Below are 24,799 nucleotides of genomic sequence, written 5' to 3'. Positions count from 1 at the left end.
CTGTTTCCAACTAATAAATGATAAGCATGTAGTGAACGTTTTCCAGATCTTCACCACCACCTTAGCCAGGGAGATAAAAATCCTGAACTCAAAGCTGTTTCAGAGATGATGTCCACTAGATGGCGCTAGTCACAGGTAAATAAAGACACATACTGTCTTCATCACAAGTTTGGAAGTCCTATGGAAAGAAATAAAAGTGTGGTAATAAGGCAATGTACATATATTGTGCCCCCCAAACTAAGCATTTGATCCATAATAATTTATTAAAGCAGCTGTCCAAAATAGTTACAGGTCAAAATGTGTTCTGGTTTTTGATTCCCAGACTCCAGGAGATTCTGATGCAGTGTATCAAATCTCGACCATTTTTGAAAGATAATTCCCTCTTCATTTAGCATCTTGTAATTGCTATCCTCTCCTTTCTTCCGTTTGCAGCCACAGTTCTAGAAAGAGCAATCTCCCTGGCTCCCCTTCCTCTCCTCTCTTTCTATGCCCTCCGTGCAATCAGACCATTTTGCCAACACCTAATTGCAAATGCCCCCACACAGGTTACCAGTGAAATTCCTCATGTCAAGATCTTTGGGTGGTTTTCAGTGCTGATCTAAGGAAGCCAGATGCAATATTTGCAGCTGTTAGCACTTATCCAATAATTAACCTAGCACCTGCTATGCATTTGACACTGTTCTAAGCACTATGATGTATAGCTCGATAAGTCTCTTATCACCTTATCGAGGGTGCAGCCAGGTTAGAACATTCATCAGATATCTGGCCCTGGTCTTGGGCAGGGGAGCCCCACTATTTGGATGAATAGGATAGCAAGCTCTGATAAAGGTGCCCACTTTTAACTCACTTCTCTGCTTTGCATTGAAATCTGCCTTTCAGACCACTTGCTCAAATATTATTTTCATCATATTCTTTTTAATATTCCTTTTATTTATTTATTTGGCTGTGTCTGGTACTAGTTGTGGCACACAGGATGTTCGTTGCAGCCTGTGAACTCTTAATTGCAGGATCTAGTTTCCTGACCAGGAACTGAAGCCTCCTTTCCCTCCATCCCTACATTGGGACCATGGAGTCTTAAGCCACTGAACCACCAGAGACGTCCCTCATCCTATTCTTAACAGCTCTCCTATCAACATAGCATCTTAAAATTGCTGAAAATATGATATTTTAGAAGGCAATGATCACTCTTAAAGAGATCCCTTTGCCCCTTCCCCCACGTAATAACAGTGAAAAGTCACCTTCTGTGACCCGGGAAGTGAGTCCTCACCAGACACTGACCCGCCAGAGCCATGATCTTTGACTTCCCGGTCTCCAGAACGGTGAGAAATGAATGTGTGTTGTTTCCATGTTACTGAGTTTTTGGCGTTTTTGTGACAGCAGCCCAAACAGACTAAGACAAGCACCTATGGCATAGGGAGAGCTGCTTTACATAGTATGGACAAAGAAGCCCTCTTTGAGAAGATGCCATTTAAGCTGAAATGTAAAAGTTGCAAAAGAATTAATCTTTAGAAGACCCTGGGAGGAAGCCTGTAGGTAGAGGGAACAATAAGTGCGAAGGCACCACAGAACTTGGAATGTTGGGAGACTGAAAGGAGAGGTTAGTGATGACAGTGGCTAGAGAGGAGGCCTTGTTTTATCAGAGGGGAGATCTCACTGGAGCATGTTTAAGAGCTAACAGAATCGATTCAGTAAACAGGAATCGAGGTACAGAAGGGGTGGGGCTCCATCATGAAAGTGGAAGCATTTGCTTTGATAAGAGCAGAAATGTGCATACTTTTTAAAGCTTTTAGTCTCCTTTCCAGACCCCCCTTTAATTTTCAGGGTCAGCAGGATTCTACCAATGACTGTCTCCCAGTCATCCTCTCTGAATCTTCCTCATGTAGACACTCTCATGCCTATACCACTCTCGTGGACTTCTCGTATCCAACTGCAGGTAGATATATTTTAATCTCTCAAATTATAGCTCCAGCCCAGACCTGTCCTCTGACCTGATTTAGTTGCTGATTTGACATTTCCACTTGGATAGAGGTATCTTTAATGTATGCAAAATACATTGGGGTTCCTGAGTGGGTGGGATTCTTCTCCATACACAGCACACTATACAGAGTCGTAGGTGCTCATTGATGACCCAAGTTCCACCTCTCCTCTGACCTCTACCCCCATTCTTCGATATAGATCTTTGAAGTGTTTTTATTCTTATGTAACATACAATAGTAAGCATTACTAGAGTCACCAGCACTTCTGGCTCTCCTTCCTTTCCTAGACATCACATTTATTCATATAAAAGGATTATGTTTATCTACCTCCTTGAAGGTAGACTTAGCTCCGGCTCTTATGTTAGCCACTAAAATCTGGTTGAAAATTACATGTGCTGCTTCCAGGTGGAAAATAATTAAGATTAGGCGTTCAGTTCTCCTTGCTGTCTTTTTTTCCCCCTTCTTTGTTTTAAGGTTATCATTTGTTGAGATAAAGATACCTAAGATTAAAGCAACCTGGAATGCTGAGCCATCACGTTGAAGAAAATTGCCCAGAGAGTCATTTGGACATGCAGCAAACTTTGATCAAGAAGGAAAACAAAACAAAACAAAACAAAACAAAAAAACCCTTTGTTATATAAGTCACTGAGGTTTTGCTTTTTTTTTTTTTTTTAGTTCTCATGTGTGTGTACCTGTCTGTATCTTGGGGTTACTATGTATAATATGACATATGCTGACTGATTAAAAAAAAATGCTATGAAAATTCATTGTTTAAGGCAAATCCCTTCTAGCCACTACTTCAACCAGCTGGGCACTCCTAAGCCTCTTTTAACTAGAAATTCTGTAGCTGCCAGTGCTCCCAAACTGTCTGTCTTCAAATCTCCCCAATTTGTTATCATCACCATCTACTTTGTCATTCAGTCCTAAATCCAAAAACACAGATCAGCTTAATTCTTCCCTGTTCCTCACTCCCAGAGTCTGATTACTAGATTTTTTTACATCTGTCTCAGATTTGTCCCAGACATCTGCAATAGCTTTCTTCCTATTCCTGTGTCTAGTCTTAGAATATACAATACCTTCAAAATCAGAAGTGAACAAATGGTCTACAAAACTTCTTCCTCCTGCCCTTGCCCTCAGTCACCCTTAGTCCCTCTTCCTGAAGGGAACCAGGATGAGGTTGAGAGGTCGTGTATTCCTTGAGAGATACTCTGCACATGGAAACAAACAATTTACCCAGAGTAATCTGAAAACAAAGCTGGCCATCTCTTTCCCAGTTGAAAGTCTTCCATTTACAAACTCTTGAGTATCTAGGACCTTCCTCCATCCTGCCGATCTTCTTTCAGTCCCAAGTGACCGCATCTCAACTGAGATTAATCCTGCCCCGGGGCTTTTCTTGACCTGTTCCCTCCGCTTGGGCAGTTTTTCCCCAGGTCTGTGCTTGCTAGTTCCTTCCTGAAGCATTACCTCCTTGGAGAGCACACACAGCCTTCCCAAGCCAGTCATCCCCCATGACAGAAGGCCTTTTGTGTGTCGCCTTCAAGCCTCTACCACAAGTAAAGTTGTCAGCCTCTATTTACCAGGCTCTTGGCCTGTTTATCGACCATCTCCCACATTAGACTTTAGCCCAGGAGGATAGAGATGGGCTCGATTTTGTTGCCCACTGAATGTCTACCCAGCTTCTAGTTCTGTACATGTCACAGAAAAGGCACTTGATGAATAAGGAGCTGATGGAAAAGCTAGTACCCTGAACAAAATAAAGGAAGATGAAACTAAAAAGAAAGTAGCCTCAGCTCTTTTAGCAGGTAGATCAGGCCTGCATACTGTTTCTCCGATCTTCATCCTGAGCATCTTCTCGCTGAGTGGCTGGCTGTATCTCTGGTTGGGCCACCACTCAGTGTAGAGGAGAGGTGGTGAGGGAATAAGAAAGCAGGCTTCATCCCCGCAGCTTGGAAGCCTTCACTTCTTCCGGAACAGCCAGCACAGAGTACTTGTTTGCCACCCTTGTATTTTGTCATAGACATTTAACAACTGCTTTAAACATAAATATTAAGCAATCACTTCCTCCTTTGTTTTAGGGATCAAAAGTTCTTTAAAAAAAAAAAAAAAAGTGGGTAAAACCAGAAAAGACAGGGACTCCTGCAACATGTTTACAAAGAAACATTGACTCCTCAATCTCAAATCAGTATCTACTTCTGCCTTAAATGTTTTAATATAGCACATACCTCCCTAATCATAAAAGTAATGCCTCATATCATTGTAGATGATAGAATCCTGAAATTGTCTTTAAAAATCCCTAAGGTTAATCCTTCATCTGTTACTCTGTCCTTGGAAACCAACAACAAAAGCTTCATTCATCTCTACTTTAATTTCACCTTCTGAATTTATTTCTAGGTATCCAGGTCAGCTGATTGGATTAGCTAGGTAATTTAACCCAGCCATTTTGCTTTTATCTCTTACCAGAGTTGAGGATAGATAAAACCCAAGCTTCTTAATGTGGCATACGAGGTCCCTCGTAATCTGGCCCCAGCCCACCTCTCAGCCTTATTTCTCACCACTTCCTTCCTTCCCACTTAACTGGGAGCTTACCGGAAAAGGGCATGGGCACAGCAATTGTTCTACTGGTCCAGACCGCTCCTAGTCACCCGATCACTTCTGTGCCAGGGAATCAGAGGAGACCCAGGCTTCCTTTTGTATATGGTGTAAGCTTGGGGGAGTGGGTTAAAGGATCCTGAAGTGCTATACTCACCATGAGTTGATGAGCACAGAAGTGAATTCACTGGGAAGGGGTTGGGCTGACTACTCTGATCAGCATACAGGCATCAGGACCCATCCTCAGGAGTGTAGCAATGCCACCGAGCTCACAGGTCTCTTGAAGAGAGCTGCAATGAACTGAATGTGTCCCTCTCCCAAATGCAGATGTTGAAAGTGTACCAGAATGATGGTATTTGGAGGTGGGACCCTTGGGGGGTAGTTAGGTCAGGAGAGTGGAGCCCTCGTGATGGAATTAGTGTCTTCCAAGTAGGGAGCTAGCTATGTGAGGACACAGCAAGAAGACAACCCCCTGAGTGTCCTCTGTAAACCAGGAATAGGGCATTCACTGACCATGCTGGCACAAGATCTCAGACTTCTAGCTTCCAGAACTGTGAGAAATAGAAAAAACATTTGTTGTTTAAGCCACTCCATCTATGGTAATCTGTTATAGTAGCCTGAACTGACTAGGACAAGAACCATACCTATTCTCCATCCTGAAGAGTCTCTGCCAACTTGTAGTACTGGTTGGTCAAGGACTTGTATCCTTCTTTTACATCCAAAGGGTGATTTTTACATGCTCCTCCTGTATGGCCCAGAGCTCCTCCATGCTGGGATAGTCATGAGTTAAAATGGAGAAAACTTCAAGCACATTCTAAAGTGGAATATTTGGTGGTCAATGTATCCTGGCCACAGAAAGTGTAATATCAGAGGCACTCCTCCAACTCAGGGTGTCCTTGCTCGGTCTGGAGTGGTGGGATGTGGAGACGTGTATCTGTACTTTTTTTAAAGGCCCTTCAGAAGGAATTGTGTGTTTGTGATACAGCTGTGCATCTTGATTGCAATGGTGTGTACGCAGAGCTATGTGTGTCCATGCGTGCTCAGTCACTTCAGTCGTGTCCCACTCTGCAACCCCATGGACTTTAGCCCATGAGGCTCCTCTGTCCATGGGATTCTCCAGGCAACAGTACTAGAGTGGGTTGCCATACCCTCCTCCAGAGAATCTTCCTGACATAGGGATCAAACCCACATCTCCTGCAGGTCCTGCATTGACAGGCAGGTTCTCTACCACTAGCACCACCTGGGAAGCCCCACATGAAATTATACTTGGGATAAAATTGCATAGAGCTACACACACACACACACACACACACACACACACACAGTGACATGTGATAAGCTCTATGGTTTGTACCAATGTCAATTTCCTGGGTTCTGTATTATACTGTAATTGTGCAAGATGTTAACATTGGGAGAGGCTGGGTGAAGGGTGCAAAGGAACCTTGCTGTACATGTCTTTGCAAATTCCTGCAAATCTTAATCATTTCAAAATAAAAGGGTCTATTTTTTTTTAATGTAATGGGGAGGGATTCAGAATACTGGAGCACTTGGTCTAAAGCAGTGAAGTGGGTTGGATCTTGTGCAAAAATATTTCCTCTGTGTCTAGGCCTAAAGATGTTCCTGAAGAAAGGGATGAAGTGGGCTACCTTAGCAGATTTAAAATTAGTATAAAGTCTAGATAGGTCCTCAGCTTCTTGGAGCTCTGTAAGAATACTAGTAAATCCCCAGCTGCTTTTCTGAAGACCTGTAGGGAGAGCAGGCAGACAGCAGGTGAGTTGTGTAGACCACAGGAACAGGCCAGAAAGCCCAGGACTTCCCTGGTGGTTCAGTGGTTAAGACTCTGCTTTCAATGCAGGGGACACAAGCTGATCCCTAGTTGAGGAACCAAGATCCCAAGTGTAGTGCAGCCAAAAAAAAGAAAAGAAAAAAAGGAAGTTAGTCCAAAAAGAAAAATACACAAATGAGTTGGGTCAATGACTCCCTCGAGTATTAAATGATAATAAACATCTGAGGTGTTCAATTTCTTTAGTCATCAGACAAATGCAAATTAAAAACACAATATGATCCTAATACACAGCCACAAGAATAGCTCAGATGAAAAAGACACACAAACCAAGTGTAGACAAAAATGTGTAGCAACTGAAACTCTCATAGCTGATAAAGGTGTGAGTCGGTGCAATCACTTTGGAAAATAGTCTGCCGCAGATACCTATTGCAGTGTCTACTGAAGTAGAACATATGTGTTGTTGTTGTTGTAGTTTAGTCACTGAGTCGTGTCCAGCTCTTTTGCAACCCCATGGACTGCAGCCCTTCTAGCTCCTCTGTCCCTGGGACTTCCCAGGCAAGAATATTGGAGTGGGTTGCCCCAGGTCTAGGAGACCTTCCCAACCCAGGGATCGAACCTGCATCTCCTGCACTGGCAGGCGGGTTCTTTATCACTGAGCCACCAGGGAAGCCCTGAACGTAACTCTATGACACAGCAACTCTGCTCCTAGGTATAAACTTCATAGAATAGTCTGCATATGTTTACAAAAAAAATTTAACAATGTTCTCAGCAGCACTATTCATGAAAGCTAAAAACTGGAAACAACCCAACTATTCACAAACAGTAGAATAGATAAATAAGTGGTGGTAAATTTATACAATGGAAAGTACTGTACTGTGCTTGATCTCTCAGTCGTGTCCAACTCTTTGCGACCCCATGGACTGTAGCCCTCCAGGCTCCTCTCCACGGGGATTCTCCAGGCAAGAATACTGGAGAGGGTTGCCATGCCCTCCTCCAGGTGATCTTCCCAACCTAGGGATCAAACCCAGGTCCCTTGCATTGCCGGCAGATTCTTTACCATCTGAGCCACCAGGGAATCCCAGACAAAAGAATACCGTTTAACAATGAGAATGAATGAAGATTGTTATAAACAATAACATGGATGAGTCTTATATTTGTAATACTGAGTGCAAAAAGACAGCCACAAGAGAAAGGGAAACAATTTTATGATTTTGATAGAAATCTGTCCTTTTTGATTCCATTTATATGAAATTCAAAGAACAAGTGTTAGAAGTCAGGACAGCAGTTATCCATTGAGGCAACTACTGGGAGAGAGCATGAGAGGGCATCTGGGGAGCTGGCTATTTCCTGATCCTTGATCTGGGTGCTGGCTGCACTGGTGTGCTTATTTTGTGAAAATTCATGCAGTACACTAGGCGTTGCATCATTTTGATGTGTATTTGTACCAGAAAGAAACGTTTGCTTAAAATAATGAAAATCATTGCACAGAACAAGCTGGAAATATTTGGGTAAGAATTATAAGATTGAACTGAGATACTTATGTGACATTGTTTATTGCATCAGTAAGTCTTTTACAAAAAGAAATTACACCCAAAACAAATGGAAGTAGAGCTATGAAGAATACATCAAAATGATGACTGATAAGAATACTGAACCACTGCACAGCACAAGAAACCATTGACAAAATATACTTGCAAATTATATGATCCAGTAGAGTTATTATTAAAAATATATAAACAGTTCATACAACTCAATATCAAAAAAACAAACAACCCAATGAAAACAAATGGGCAGAAGGGCTTCTTGGTGGTCCAGAGGTTATGAATCTGTCTGCAGTTACAGGGTACATGGGTTTGATCCCTGGTCCAGGAAGATCCCACATGCCATAGGGCAACTAAGCCCACGGGCCACAGCTACCGAACCCTCGTATCACAATGACTGAAGCCCACACGCCTTAGAGCCTGTGCTCTGCATCAAGAGAAGCCACCGCAGTGAGAAGTATGTGCACCACAGCTGAAGAGTAGCCCCACTCGTTGCAACTAGAGAAAGCCCATGCACAGCAATAAAGACCCACTGCAGCCAAAAATAAAGGAGGGAAGGAAGGAAGAAAGAGAAAGGAAAGAAACTGGGGCCTGAAAGGTAAATATTTTTTAAAATGTGTAGAAGACCCAAATAGACATTTTGTCTAATGAAAATATACAGATGATCAGTAGGTACATGGAAAGATGCTCAGCATCGTTAATCATCAGAGAAACGCAAATCGAAACTACAGTGAGCTATCACCTCATACCTGTCAGAATGACTATCATGAAAAAGACCATAAATAACAAATGTTGGTGAGGTTGTGGAAAAAAGAGAACATTTTTACACTGCTGGTTGGAATGTAGATAAGTGCAGCCACTGTAGAAAGCATTATGGAGGCTCCTCAAAAAATTAAAATTAGAACTACTATATGACCCAGAAATTCCACTGCTAGGTATTTATCTGAAGAAAATGAAAATACTAACTTGAACATGCACCTCAGTGTTCACAGGAGCATTATTTGTAATAACCAACATGTAGGAGCAACCTAAATGTCCAAAAATAGATAAAGAAGACATGAGATATATATATATATATATAATGGAATATAACTCAGCTGTAAAAAAAGAATGCAAAAATGCCCCTGGAGCAACATGGATAGACCTGTTAGGTATTGTTCTTAGTGAAATAAAGTCAAAGACAAAAACTGCATGTTATCACTTATATGTGGAATCTAAAAAATAAAGCAAACTAATGAATATAATGAAATAGAAGCAGACTCAGATAAAGACAAAAAATTAGGGGTTACCAGTGGGGAGAGTAGAAAGGTAGGCAAGATAGTGGTGGGGACTTCTGAGGTAAAAACTACTATGTATAAAATATATAAGCTGCAAGGATATATTGCACAGCACAGGAAATATAGCCAATATTTTATAATAACTTTAAATGGAGTGTATTCTATAAAAATTTTGAACCAGTATATGGTATACCTGAAACTAATATAATATTGTAAGTCAACTATATCCCAATTAAAAAAAAAGTACTGGCACACTTAAAATTTAGCATTTTTATTATATTTAATAGTTTTGTCCAGAAGGGACACATCAGAGTAGTTTAAAAGGTAACATTATTTTTCATAAAAAATATGTGCAAATATTTCCATATGTACATGATTTGACTTTTTCACTTGTTGAAATTCATATACAATAGTAGAATTTTATCCTATAGGTTAAAAACATAACAAAAGCTTTAATTTCAAGTAAAATTTCTACTGAAAATATAGAATTAAAATTATGTTTACTATTCACAAGATGCATAAAGAGACGAAATTACTAGAGTGTGCTTGGGAAACAAGTCAAATAGACTGTGGTCTTATATAGCCACAAATGGACCCAAGATCTTACAAAACTCTAGCCTTTAAAATGTAACTTTGGTATTTCCTTTGACTTAAAAAAAAAAAGAGAGAGAGCAGTGCATATTTCCTCTATTGAACAGAGGTATTCATCCATTTTCTGCAAGACTATTACATTCAGTCTTTAGAGCTATAACTTGTTGCCATTATAGAAAAGTATTACTGTAAAAATGAGATAACATTACAATCCTGGTTATGTTGTATCCAACTAAGTGAGAAATCTGTTCCCTATCAATTAGACAGTATAACTCATGAGCATCAAAGACTATTGTAACATCACAGGCCACTATAACTCACTGAAATTCTAATATGTAGTGGGGGTAGAAGGAAGAGAAGGATGCTTTTTAGTCGGCCAATTTGATCTGATCACTAATGACATTTCTTCAGAAGTAGAGACCTTATTTCTGATTATATTTAAGAAAACCAGAGATAAGATATGCTGCCTTTGGATAGCCAAATGCCTTTAGGAACTCCACACATCTGTGCCAGAAATACAATACCATTCTCAGTCAAGTTAAGACATCTCAGTTGAAAACCTGAGTATTTTTCTCTAGAAATGAAGTACAACTTCATTCAGTCCAGTGTAAAATACATGCAACCAGTCCACAGGACCAAAGCCAATATATTATACACAATGCCTAGAAAATTGTTGGCCCTCAGAAAAGGTTAAGTAAAAAATATTTTTTGGCTTAACATATGGATTTTTAAAAACATATATTTTCAATGTGTATATTCCAAACCAACTTTTTTCCTTTGATACTAAGCTCATTTAGAATGCTTTGTCTTAATCAATATGCACATATATATATACACATAAGCAGTTCACTTTTTAGATTTTTTGAAAGGTGTTTAGAATTTAGTTACAGATCGCTTCACATACTTGCTAACATTTTAACAAAAAATATAAACTTGTTTTAGTCATCATGGTCTTATGAACATATTAAAATTGATTTTTGTTCAAAATAACACAATTTTTCTGTTAGATTTTAAATAGACCATACTTAAATATACTCTACACAATGCTCATTTCTATAAACTAAGGTAAATTAAAACTGCATTTTTCAACTATAGATAGTGTATCATGTATTTTTACTGGATCTTATTTGGGAGCTTTGCTTATTATATTGAAAAATGATATCAATAAACCACAATAATCTTATCACTTCACTTCTCTGAGTCAATTCTATAGCATTTAAATAAACATTTCCTTTATTCTAGCTACATATCTGGTCACATATAGTAATACTTCATTAACCAAGTTTGTATTTTAAAAATTTTTTGGATGCATTTACCAAAAGGGATTTCTAAAGACCTTTACTGATAAGTACACTAATAATTCAGCCTTTACTCACTGTGACCTTACACTGTGATCAGAGCAGCTCATAGGTATCAAGGTCAATCAGAAATACATTTACAGGATAACCGTTACTGACTCACCTGCCCACAGAGACTGTTGGGTGACCCTTTCCCCAGCTGCACAGAAGTACACATGTACCCACATGAACACTCCTAGCAAATCTGTTGTAGGAGCAGCAGCATGGTTCCCTCAGATCCTGCAAACTGCTAAACTCTCTTGACCACGTTGCACATTTTAGAAGTAAACTACTCATTTTATAAATAAAGCCTAGAAACAATCTTTGTGCTTCTCTTTCAGTGGTTAAGAGGTTAAAAAAGAAGATTTTTTTAAAGTCTACTGGAAAAAGAATGAGTATTTCAAGTTCAAAGAAAATAGTCAATGCAGAAAATATTTGCATAGAATTACACGGTGGGGAAATTCTGCCATGCAGTCAGTCTTTGCTTAGAGTGACCTCCTGAGCTCAATTTCAGGAAGCAAGTCTTCGAATAGCCTGTGAAAGCAAGGGGGAAACAGTGTTGATGCAACAGAATTCTCCTTAAGTCTACCTTATCTTTTTTGCAAATATGTCTTTGTAGTGTTGGTTGCTTACATTTACTCAGGTGTTTAGTACCACAATAAAAGTAGGGTAAAAACTTAATTTTGTACCTCATTATATGCTAATTGGATGTAGTTTAAAAGCAATCATTACTATTTCCTGAGCACTTACTATGTACAAGACTGTTTTATTCCTTTACATGTACGCATTAATGGTCACAACTCTGTAATGTATTATTTCTGTTTTACATGAAGAAACTAAAATGAAGTCAGGATAAGTAAATTGTCCCAGGCTACTCAGATGGTAAGTTGCAGAATCAGGGCCAGCACTCAAGTCTGTTGGTCTAAAGTTCAGCCCCTTAAAACCATTCTGCTTTACAGTTTCCTTAGCTACAGGAGCCCTACCTGAATGATGCTTTTATGTGGCATCAAAAACACTTCTATAGCGTGGCAACTTCTTAAGTTCCAATTGTGATATATGAGTTTTCATTCCACTAAGTTGTCCCCATAGCCTTAATCATAAACTAGTAAGCTGGAAGGACTTCACAGCTTTGTAATGACATTCCTGGGCTCATTAAGCTGATGGGCTAAAATGCAGAACCCCTGATTTTCACTCTACTTAGTGATTTCTTCCCTAAAAATCTTCTCTGCCTGTAATCTAGCAGAAAATACGTAGTTCTGCATTAAGGTCTAAACCAATTCTATAACTGTAAATGGGGCGCCCACCTAGACCACAGTTCATGTGAAAATGCTCAAGTCTTTAGTGGACCCCTGCTCAACATAAGCAAAAAATTTGATGTAGCTGTTATGAAAATAAACCCATTCTTAAGTCACAGTAATGTAAATATCTTGATGAGACCAAGGGACATCATAGTTGACCCTGTCTGGGATTTTGTATCCCCTTCTTGTTCAGGGAAGAACTAACAAATTTCTTATCTGTGAGGAACAGTAAAGGGAACAGAAGGAGTCTCACCCAGGGTAGAGTCTCTTATAAACGTGAAATCTGCTCTCAAATATTTAAGGACTATTCAGAGAAGGCAACCAGAATGATCTTAGTCCACTGGATGATTCTTAGAGAAAGGGTGAATCTAGTTTATAAGCACGGCTGAGACCTGAAGACTTCCAGCTATGTAGCAAACCCCCTTGAAAAGCTACTAGTTGCCAATGTTTAGAAACATTCACACAAAAGCTGAGAGAACATCTTTAGAGATGGGGTAGGAAGGATGTCTGCAGAGCTGAGGATGTGGGGCTACTTGATTTTGAAACATCTGTCAACTTGAATCAGTCTCTAAAGCCATCATCAGAGGAAGAGGTTCCTACTCTTCATATACAATTAAGTTGGCCAAAAAGTTCTTTTGGTTTTGTCCCTAAGAGCTGGCAAACTCAAATGAACTTTTTGGCCAACTCAATATTTCTGAGGCTTATGAAACTCCTGGCTTAAAAATTCCCTCCATTCACCTTTCTCCTATCCCACTGGCCTTAGGTCTCTGAAAGAGAAAGTGTGCAGAAGTTTAGGTATAAAATCAAGACAAATGTGTTGGCTGCTTCCAGTTGCTGATCACATCTGTAGGCTTGGGGCAAAAGGCACCTCCCCATCCCCCAGTTCTTAATGTCTTCAATGGAGAATCCTTGTTTTCCATTTTACCCTCTTGGTATTTTCTTAAAATTATTTTCCCTGGATAGTTTTTAATACTACAAGTATTATTCTGTTTAACTCAAATTCTTTTCTTTGAACAAAAATAATGATCATACCTCATCTTGGACATCAAGTTCTTCTTCAATCATTTCTGCTTCCATTAATTCAAGAGGATCTTTACAGTCTTGGATGAGGGCGATCTTGACAAAGAGAACACAGAGACTATTTATTAGAGGCCTAATAGCATCAACCTACCTGGTTCTTCACTGAAAATGATTTGCAGCTTTGCTGGTGCCTCTCATCTAAAATCTATATGCTTCAAAATCCTTTTCAACTTTCTTGTTCTTTTATATTTCCCACTTAGAATTCCCCCTCCACCATTTTTTTCACATTCAAGATGAACTAGTATAGTTCATTGTCTAACCTCCTTCGTAGCTCACTTCCCCAACCTCTGAAGTGTACACTTAGCAAGTCATCCAGTCGGCCTAAATGATTCTGCAGTCAATGGTCATTTTCTTTCAATAACCAAGCTAAGGGCACTTAGTAAAGCATTGAGCATTCAGGGAACTCAAAGTGAAGGGCTCCTGACTGATGACAATAAACAATCTCAAGTTGAATTGAATGGGAATTAATTTTATTGGAGATAGAAACCAACATCTATGGACCAAGTAGGTTATTCAGGAAAATTATGCTTTTTAGCCATAATGTGTAATTTAATCTACACACAGAGGAAACCAGTAACAATCTGGACTTTGTCTTATCCATAACGCATGTTCCCAAAGCAACTCTAAATGTATATCAAAGTAAGAGTAACATTTCATTTTAGCTACTTTTAATCTCACAAATAAATAACTCAATTCTCTTTACACTATGCTGCTTTGTTGTTGTTACCTACAGGGAAAACAATAAGTCAATTTTCAGTTATATTAAAAAATTTTTTTTCATTAATTTATTTATTTGGCTACATTGGGTCTTAATTATGGCTTGCCTGCTTCTCTCTAGTTGCGGCACAAGGGCTCAGATGCCTCGCAGCATGCAGGAGCTTAGTTCCCCGACCAGGGATCAAACCCATATCCCCTGCATTAGAAGGTGGATAGCAACCCACTCCAGTATTCTCGCCTGGAAAATCCCATGGACAGAGGAGCCTGGGAGGCTGCAGTCCATAGGGTCGCAAAGAGTCAGACACGACTGAGTGACCTCACTTCACTTTCCCAACCTCTAGACACCTGGGAAGTCCTTAGACTTTTTAAAAAATGTTTACAGGTTTTCAAAGCTGAGCATCTTGAGTGTAGCACCTTTTTTTGGATTTAAGATCCACATCTTGGTGTTTAGAAGTAGTATTTTCTCCAACAGCATTAAGAAGAACAATCTTTCTACTAACAATAGGTGAATTGAATAATGTACTATTGTTTTCTAAATTAGTTTCACTTCAAACAGTAACTTTCAATCTACACTAAGAATCTACTTATCCTACTTTTAGAAAAAAGAGAAGCAATTTAAAATATCGTGGACTGTATTATCAGAATAATTATTATTGTCGTCATCTTTATAGACATTTGTTTTAGTTTCCCAAATTCATGGTGAGACGGTCCATGAGAGATGACATTCTTGTATTAAGCAGTAGGCCCAGCCCAATGACACCCATCAGAATCCTCAACTGTCCTGGGTATTTTATAGGAAAAATGATAAAATAAGGAGGCCTGTGGGAAGTCAGGGTCTATCCTGTTTTTTGGAGAATAAACTCTAGGATGATTTGTGGTTTTCAATTTTTTTTTCTTTTTTCATAGATCATTTATGACCTAATGAATCCTATTTAAAAACATTGATAGGAAAGTTCCTGGCAGTCCAGTAGTTAGGACTCCACACTTCCAATGCAGGGGGCACAGGTTCAATCCCTGGTCAGGGAACTAAGATCTCACAGTCACACAGTGCGGCCAAAGGCAAAAAAAAAAAACTGATAAGAGTTTACAGATTGCTGAGAATTTAAATTGTATTTATGTACAAATCACAGAAGATCCAAGATTTGGTGCCTTCTTTCTTAAAAGTCATTACAGCTACTGCCTACTTATATTAGTAAACCCCCACATTGTGGAACTAATAATGTACTAGTTTCTACCAGGTGCTTTCCTGTAAACTATCCCATTTAGTCTTCATATCTACCCAGCAAGGGGAATGTTTTACTCCCATTTTACTGATGAGAAAACTGAGGCTCTGAAAAGTTAAGCAGGTGGCTTAAAAATGTCACTGGACTGGGATTCAAATTTAGGTTTGTGGAATTTTCTGCCATTTACAGAAATCATGGTAGTTTAGGAAAGCTATGTATGTAGAAAGTTTCAATGTTTACCGTTTCTAAAATGGAATCTTGAACCTTTTGCGATTTCACCTGGTTCTGGAGATGGAGGACAGCATCATGGACAGTCATAAAAAATATGTCCTTCCTGATGTTATCATTAAAGAAGCCACATTTCTCCAGCATTTCTATCAAATGATCTTCAAAAGAAAAAGATAATGTTTAGTTAGTCTCTAGGAAAAGATATTCTTATAACATCAAACAATGCTAAGTTTTGGAACCTCCTCCTTTTAAATCTTTTTTTTTTTTTTTCTCATTTCCAGAATGTGATCCTGCTCTGTCAGTTTCTTTTCCAGTAGCACATGGAATGGTGACACCATAACTGGTTGTGGTATTAATAGATGGTCTTGTTTCCCAGCCATATCTCTTTTTCCAGGGAACCCATTCTCCTGCTTCTGTGAGTCTGGCTGCTAACAGTTCACAGCTACCCGTCCCTGGAGAACATTCTTTGGCCAATGGGAACTGTCTCACCTGAAGAAGGCCTAGGAGGTTTCACCCCTTCCCTTGGGTGGCCCACAGCCACAGCTGGACTGATCTGGAGGTAAAAGGGCCAGCCCCCTTGCCTCAAGAAAACATCTGGTGCTCTTCTTGAGGTATTCTCCCTGTGAAACCAAGCTAAGTAGATTCTGAAGCCATCTCTTTGTCTTCTCCTTCTGCCCTATCCTGCTCCCCTCAGTTCTTGATGAATTTTCCAGTGTACTGCCTTAATAAATCACTTGCGCTAGAATCCTTATCTCAGGCTCTGCTCCTAGAGAACTCAGTCTAACCACTACTATATTCCTATACACCACTTGTACATCGACAGACACAGATTTGTGCCCTGCAAGTTCCTCTAGTTCTCAGGGCTTTGAGTCATTTCCAGCTCTGCTCTCCCCAGGACAGTTTTTTCCCCACTGATACTCCACTGCTAAGAGGACATAGGTTTCCAGGTGTTACCAGCTCTATGACACAAATTGGAAGCAATCTTTCTAGATTCAAAAAGGCCTTCAGAGTAACTGTTTAATGGGTAGAGTTGTGTTTGTGGCAATGATATTTTTGAAAATAGATAGTTGTGGTGATCTTTGGGACACACAAATCTTTTTGAATTAGTGTTTTTGTTTTTTTCCAGATATATACCGAGGAGTGGAATTGTTGGATGCAGTGGTTCTTCTATTTTCAGTTTTTTGAGAAACCTCCAAATTGTTTACCACAATGGTGGTACCAATTTACATTCCCACCAACAATGTACCAGGGTGCCCTTTTCCTCTACATCCATACCAACATTTTTAACTGTAGACTTCATAATGACAGAAATTCTGACAAGTATGAAATGATATCTGATTGTTGTTTTGATTTGCATTTCTCTAACAATTAGCATTGTTGAGCATCTTTTCATGTGCCTGCTAGCCATCTGTATGTTTCTTTAGAAAAATGCCTGTTCAGGTCTTCTGCTCATTTTTTGGATTGGATTATTTGGTTTTTTGATATTGAGTTGTATGAGCTGTCTGCATTTTTCGAAGTATTTTTTATTGAAGTATAGTTGATTTACAATGTTGTTAATTTCCACTGTACAACAAAGTGATTCAGTTTATATATATATATATATATCACAGAATATTGAATATAGTTCCCTGTGCTATACAGTAAGACCTTATTGTTTATCTATTCTATACACAGTAGTTTGCATCTGCTAACCCCAACTCCCAACCCATTTCTTCTCCACCCCTCATTCCCTTGGCAACCACAAATCTGTTCTCTATGTCTGTAAATCTGTTCTGTTTTGTAGATAGTTTCATTTGTGTCATATTTTAGATTCTGCACAAGTGATACCATATGGTACTTCTCTTTCTATGACTTACTTCAATTAGTAGGATAATCTCTAAGTCCATCCATGTTGCTGCAAATAGCATTTTTCATTCTTTTATGGCTGCATAGTATTCCATTGTAGCTATGTACTAATACCACATCTTCTTTATCCATTCATCTGTTGATGGACATTTAGTTTGCTTCCATGTCTCAGCTATTGTGAATAGTGCTACTATGAACATACAGCTGCATGTATGTTTTTGAATTATAGTTTTGCCCAGGAGTGGGATTACTGGATCATATGGCAACTCTGTTTTTAGTTTTTTGAGGAACCTCCATTCTGTTTTCCATAGTGGTTGCACCAACTTACATTTCCACCAACAGTCTAGGAACATTCCCTTTTCTCCACAGCCTTTCCAGCATTTGTTCTTTGTAGCTGTCTATATGCTTTTGATATTAACTCCTTGTTAATCACATAATATGCAAGTATTTGCAAGTATTTTCTCCCACTTAGAAGGTTGTCTTTTCATTTTGTTGATGGTTTCCTTTGCTATGCAAAAATTTTTAGGTTTAATTAGGTCTTGTTTTATTTACAGTAGCATGGAAACAATCTAAGTGCCTGTCAACAGATGATTAGATTAAAAGATGTGGCATAAATGAAATGGAATATTATTCAGCTATAAAAAAAGAATGAAATTCTGCCACTTGCAGTAATGTGGATGGACCTAAGGAATACTATGTTTAGTGAAATAAGTCAGACAGAGAATGACAAATGCTTTATGATATCACTTATATGTGAAATCTTAAAAAAAATACAAATGAATGTGTGTGCAAAACAGAAACAGATCCACAGATATAAAAAACAAACTTATGGGACTTCCCTGGTAGTCCGGTGGTTAGGACTTCACCTTCCAGTGCAGGGGGTTCAGGTTCAATTCCTGGTCAGAGAGCTAAGATCCCAAATGCTTCATGGCCAAAAACCCAGAACATGAAACAACCGAAGCAATATTGTAACAAATTAATGAAGACTGTTTAAAATGGTCCACATCAAAAAACAAAAACAAAAGCAAGAAAACAAACTCCTGGTCACCATAAGGGAGGTAGAAGGACAAATTAGGTGTAGGAGACTAATTGATACAAACTACTAAGTATAAAATGGATAATCAACAAGGAAATCCTGTATAGCACAGGGGATTATAGCCATTATCTTGTAATAACCTATAATGAATTATAATCTGAAAAAATACTAAATCACTATGCTATATACCTGGAACTAATATAATATTATAAACCAACTAAACTTCAATTTAAAAAAAAGTAACAACAGCAACAACAAAAAATGTGCAGTAAATGTAAAATACACACTGGATCTCAAAGATGTAAACAGAAGCAAATAGTGCAAAATATCTCAGTAATAAATGTCATATTGACCAAAAGAAAAAAAGAGGAAAGAAAGCAAGAAAGGATAGTTGTGATTAATTGTACAACACGGTGAATGTATTTAATGCCACTGAATTAGTTGTATTCTCGACTAAAAGCATGAGTCTTATATCTCTTTTACCACAATAAATATAGTTTTCGGAAAAAAAGGCCTTTGGACATTATGTACTCACATTCCAAAGTAGGAGAAAAGGCTTAAGGAAAAGTCTTATAGATAGATATGTATATATGCAATTACCTTGAAGTGATGCAAAGTACACATTTACATCAATTCTTTGGAATTCTTTGACAATCTAAAAATTTAAAAAGGAGAATTTGTAACAATGAGTAACTTTACCTGCCTATAACTCAGTAGCATTCAACTACTTGCTCAGGAGAAACTTTGAACAATTTCATGGTGAATCAGGAGTTTGAAGAAAGTTCATTGTTGGAAATTGGAAAACCACAGAAGTTTCAACATACAGTGATGATGCTTAGGATGAAAAGACCGTGTCTCAAGAGGTGGCAACATCCAGTGCTCAATAGTCCAGCACTGGATAGCACACAAGTGCTTTGTAAATTTTTGTGGAAGGAAGGAAAGAAGGGAGTACAGGAGGCTTCCTAATGCAACCTCTGCTGGTTGGAAAGAAGAGTATGCGTTTATGTCTCTGAGTGGAAGAGATAATGGCTGTGGATATGCGACCACCAGACACCAAGTGTAAACACTGACCTAAAAACCAGGGCCTCTGTATTTTGACTGTAGCAGTGTCAGTATAGTGATTGTGCTCTTACACTCTAGTTTTGCAAGATGTTACCACTGACAGAAACTGGGTAAGTGGTGCTGAGGATCTGTCTATATTATTTCTTTTAGTTTTATGGGGATCTACAGTTATCTCAAAATAAAAAGTTTAATTAAAAGAATTAAGACAGAAGACCTATGGACAAAACAAAAGACCCATGGACAATAATAAAACAGAGCTTAAATTTTCTGGGGAAAGAAGATCAAGACCCCTATGCAAGTATAAAGTTTGGAGTTTTCATAATTGTCACTTTAGCATTTGAAAGCAACAAGAAGCCCCAGCTAAGTTAAACGTCAGTTGAGGGTAGTTTGACATTATTACATAAACCTGATTGTCGGTGCCTTGAACCTGCCTGCTTTTCTGCCCAATCCTCTTGATACCTACATGAGACTTCACTTAAACTTGACACCATCACCCCCCACCCCCCCACCCCGCTGGTCAAGTTGACATCCAATTAGTCTGTTTTGAGCACTTAATACAATTGTTATTTAAAAGATTATTTAACATTTGCCTTGCCCCCTAGATCGCTTAGTCCCAGGAGGGTAGGAACTATGGCTACTTCATAATTATTAATAGTTTCTGGTCCCCAGCCAAGTGCTTGGCACACCTGAGGCATTGCACATCTATTTGTTAAAGGAATACTGAACTTGAGCTTGCATACCTGCTTTCCGATAAGAACATTTCTGTCCCACATGCTCTTCATTCAACTCTTTGACTGCCTAGATGTCTGGCCTACTTCTTGCAGATCTAACCCTGATAATGCCTGGCTTTTCCAGTCTTACCATGTTTCTCATTCTGCTGCTGTTCACATAACAGATAAAAACACGCTTAAAATTTTGCCCATTTTTCTTTTCTTATTCCATGTCATATATATTCTCAGGAAAAGAAAACATAACAAACAGTAATACTTGCTGATGGGTGACCATGTACCAGACACTCTTCATTCTTCTCACTTAATCCTCACAACAAGCCTATGAAAGAGGTACCATCACTATCCCCGCATTCAGATGGAGAAACTGAGATACAGACATTTTAAGCGATTTGCTCACAGTCACACCTCTAATAAGTGGTAGAGCCAGGATTCAAGCCCAGGGAGTCCAGCTCTGCAACCCATGCTTTAATAAAACATTCCATTGCAAAAGCATTCCCCTAGAAAAATTACAGAACCCGTGCAATCAGTTACCCTTCTGCAAGACCAGGAAACCCACATCGTTTTACTATTACCAAAGCTCCAAATCTGTAATTTGAAATACCAGAACCTTACCACATGCAATGATCTCACTCCAACAACATCCAAGAAAGAGACGGCTCCACAGTCAAGTACGAGGCTATGGATTGGCACTTTAGGAACATTCACTTTGACTGGAAGCTCAGAGTTCCAATCCACTTGGATCTCTATTTCCTTGGTTGGGATATCAGGTTCTTCTGGATTTTCAATGTCTTCATCAGGCTCAAAAGCATTATTTGATGAACCAGAACCACTTATAATGCCATTCTAAACAAAGAAAGCATTGCCAACTTAATTACCAGTTAGCTGGGATGTCTTTCAACAATTAATCTAAAATGACTTAACAGTCCTACAAACTGTTCCTTGGTAAGCAAAACATCAAGAGGATGAACTCTTATGGAATAAGATTTACCTCAGCCCAAATTTTGATGTTCTCTAGGAAGAGAAATAGAAGAGCAGTGGAGCCAGGAAATGCTTGATTTCTGGAAGATGGTGGAACTTAGGCAAGAGATAAATTGGCAGGAAAGTTTGAATAAAAGGTAATATAGCTCTAAAAGTCTATGAACCTGTAACTGTCTTCTATTGTGAATAATTTTCTGGTATTGAATTAGCACTTGTTTTGTTCCTTTCAGTAAAAATAAGGTTTATTTCATGAAAGAGGAAGATAAATCATGCCCTGTGTTTCCAAGGAGCTCTGTTGATGTCATTTTATTCTTTCCCTTTCTCTCTTGCCTAAAAGAACAACTCAGGTGTTCTCTGACATACATGTGTCATCTGCCTGTACACATCTGGGTACCAAAGAGGGTACATTTAATTTTAGACAATCTAACTGCTTTAATGTCATCTGAGAAATGAGAGAATTTCAGAGGGGGAGTGGAAAGGATGACGTTGCCTTACCTCTGTTGCTCTTAACTGCCCTTTCTTGATGAGCTTTTGTATTTTTCTCAGTGCTTTCAGCCTCTTATTATATACTCTAATGGCATCAAATCCAACCTTTGGAAATAAATGTTAAGTTAGTTAGAACATTTGGTTTCTAATGCTCATTAATGACTGTTTTTATCTGGAAAGGCTATTTCTCAAGCAGTATTACTCCCTTCTATATCCTGCCAAAAAAGAAATTCTGAGATCTGATGGAGGTCTCCACTACCAGGCCACACTAATCCACCTACCCAGAGACTCAGGGAAAGTGAAAGTGAAGTCACTCAGTCGTGTCCGACTCTTTGGGACCCCATGGACTGTAGCCTACCAGGCTCCTCCGTCCATGGGATTTTCAAGGCAAGAGTACTGGAGTGGGTTGCCATTTCCTTCTCCAGAGACTCAGGAAAGGTGGTAGCATATTGAAGACTCTAAGACTGTAAAAAAAAAAACAAAAACAAAACCAGCAAAGAATAACCTTTTTAGCTTTAAGCCTTAACAAATTTCCTTAACATAACAAAGCCCTCTTGTTGCAAAATGTAGGAACATTCCTTTGAACCTTAGGAAAACACTGATTTAGAGGTAAATTCCACCTTCAAAGCATAGCATAGAATTCAAGACCAGAATTCCCTGCTTACATAACCCACTTAGACTTTTTACCATTTATTCCAACTGCCCCCCACCCCTTACCCAATATACATTCCCACATTTTCCTCTCAGCTCACATAGTTCCCAAGCCCCTGCATTAATCTCCTTCCTTCTGCCCAACTGCCATGCAAAGTCTGATCAGTCCACCTGACATGGATTGCTCCCTTCAGTGAAATCTTAACACTTACTGTCTACACTTCTTATTTGGAACTTACTCAGATTCTGCCTGGAGATATCTCTTGTGGTTTTGTCCAGCACAATTATTGCTACCTGAATTTTAACATATATATTATTATTGTTTTTTTCCTGTTCCCAAATATTAATAGATTAAAAGTTATTTGAGGGCAAGAGTGTACAAAGGAAACGGGGCATAGGGCCAAATAAATACCTGTAAAATGAATGAAGTCTCAAAGGTTATTAGAAACGAAATTTCTAGGGATAAAATACTTACTGTGGACTTGATACATTTTTTTAAACCATCGACGTTGCCGTAAAAAATAGGACTAGAAAATCTCAGAATCTTCACACCTTCAAGTTCTTCAATCTAGCATTTTAAAAAAAATTGTCTGAGTTTAAATCATTTAAATACTCAATTAAGCTTTTGGCTATTCAGCTGGGAGCTGAGTTAGAATTGCTCCAAGGAGCTAGGCAGTGGCACTCAACTTTCCTTGAATAGGGCCTAGATCGCAGTTGGGAGACAGAGTTACACAAATTCCTGAACTTCCACACAGTTCCAGAGAAGGTCAGAATAGAAACGGTCTTAGAAAGCAATTATTCAGCCCTCTAATTTCTAGATGAAGAAACTGAGACTCCAAAACACAGATATTGTATGTCCCTGTAATCCCACTCCTGGGCACAGATCCAGAGAAAAACATGATCCAAAAAGGGACATGCACCCCAATATTCATTGCAGCGCTGTTTACAACAGTCAAGACATGGAGGCAACCTAAATGTCCATCGACAGAGAATGTCCGTCGACAAAGAAGATGTAGCACATGTATACAATGAAATATTACTCAGGCATAAAAAAGATTGAGATAATGCCATTTGTAGCAACATGGATGGACTTAAAGAGTGTTACATTGAGTGAAGTCAGTCAGGTCAGAGAAGGAGAAATATCCTATGACATCCCTTATATGTGGAATCTAAACAGAAGTGATACAAATGAACTTACAAAACAGAAACAGACTCACAGACTTTGAGAATGAGCTTATGGTTGTTGGTGTGGGGGAAGAATGGAGGGGGGCAGGGATAGTTAGGGAGTTTGGGATGGGCATGTACACACTGCTATATTTTAAATGGATAACCGGAATTCCATAGCCCATGGACCTCTGCTCAACGTTACATGGCAGCCTGGATAGGAGAGGTGTTTGGAGGAGAATATATACGTGTATGTGTGTGGCTGAGTCTCTCTGCTGTTCACCTGAAACTATCACATTGTTTGTCAAGCGGCTATGTCCCAGTACAAAATAAAAAGTTAAAAAAAAAAAGAAACAGGCTCCAAATCCTCATGTGAATTGCCTCAAGTTCATATGACTGGCCCTCTCCCCATCTCTCCAACTATTTTAAAATAGTGAGGGGAAGAAAAGGAGAAAAATCTAAGGGACTTGCAGAAACTGAAGTCTATTATGTCATTGGCTTGCCAGACGAAAAATGAACCTCACAGAATCATGGACCTTTCTACCCTTTAGGAATCATAGCAGTTTTCATCCAGCCCCTTCAGATGAGGAAACTGAGGCCCCACAAGGCTGACTGACTTGGGCAAGGTCTCCACAAGTTAGAGCCTAGAACTCAGAACCGCCAACTCACCAAGGGTTCCCTGCCTCAGAGCATCGGAGAATCATGTCTAGCTCTTGACAGCACCTGGCTCAACACAACTGCCAAAGATTGTGAAAATAAATGAAGTAGCAGCTACTTGAATTTTAGAGTCAGTATCTAATATCTAAAAAAATTTTTTTCTTTGCTTTTAGAAACTTTGTTGCTAAAATCCATGTTTTCATTATTTTGTTGTTTGTTTCTTTATTTTCTTTCATGGCAGATCTACTTTCCACCATGAGGAATTCTTTTAATTGAGATAAAACTGGTATGTAACACTATATTAGTTCTGTATATGCAACATAATAATTCAATATTCATACACACCACAAAAATGATCACCACAATAAATACCCTCTTCACCCCCTTCATCCATTTCACCAAACCTCCAACCCCCTTCCCCTCTGGTAATCACCAATATGTCCTTTGTATCTGTGATTTTTGTTTCATTTTGTTTTTATTCATTTGTGTTGTTTTTTAGAATCTACACCTCTAATGGTATTTGTCTTTCTCTGTCTTATTTCACTT

The 24,799-nt window shown here is 38.9% G+C and overlaps 1 protein-coding gene across 1 annotated transcript in view; it reads right to left on the bottom strand.

Moving 5' to 3' along the window:
• Positions 1-11,552: 11,552 nt before the first annotated feature.
• The window catches only part of SLC26A4 (solute carrier family 26 member 4), a 50,146-nt gene continuing 36,899 nt past the window's right edge, over positions 11,553-24,799 (bottom strand). The window contains exons 14-20 of the mRNA XM_061166344.1: positions 22,908-23,000; positions 21,791-21,886; positions 20,930-21,160; positions 19,125-19,179; positions 15,656-15,801; positions 13,428-13,511; positions 11,553-11,631 (exon numbers count right to left, since the gene is read on the bottom strand). Of these exons, the coding sequence (XP_061022327.1) occupies positions 11,608-11,631; positions 13,428-13,511; positions 15,656-15,801; positions 19,125-19,179; positions 20,930-21,160; positions 21,791-21,886; positions 22,908-23,000 (729 nt within the window). The 3' untranslated portion in view covers positions 11,553-11,607. The remainder of the gene's footprint in view (positions 11,632-13,427; positions 13,512-15,655; positions 15,802-19,124; positions 19,180-20,929; positions 21,161-21,790; positions 21,887-22,907; positions 23,001-24,799) is intronic.

The sequence above is a fragment of the Dama dama genome, chromosome 18 (assembly GCF_033118175.1).
Source record: "Dama dama isolate Ldn47 chromosome 18, ASM3311817v1, whole genome shotgun sequence".
NCBI classification, from domain to species: Eukaryota; Metazoa; Chordata; class Mammalia; order Artiodactyla; family Cervidae; genus Dama; species Dama dama.
The sequence above is the reverse complement of the archived record's forward strand: the minus strand, read 5'-3'. Positions and strand labels throughout refer to the sequence as shown.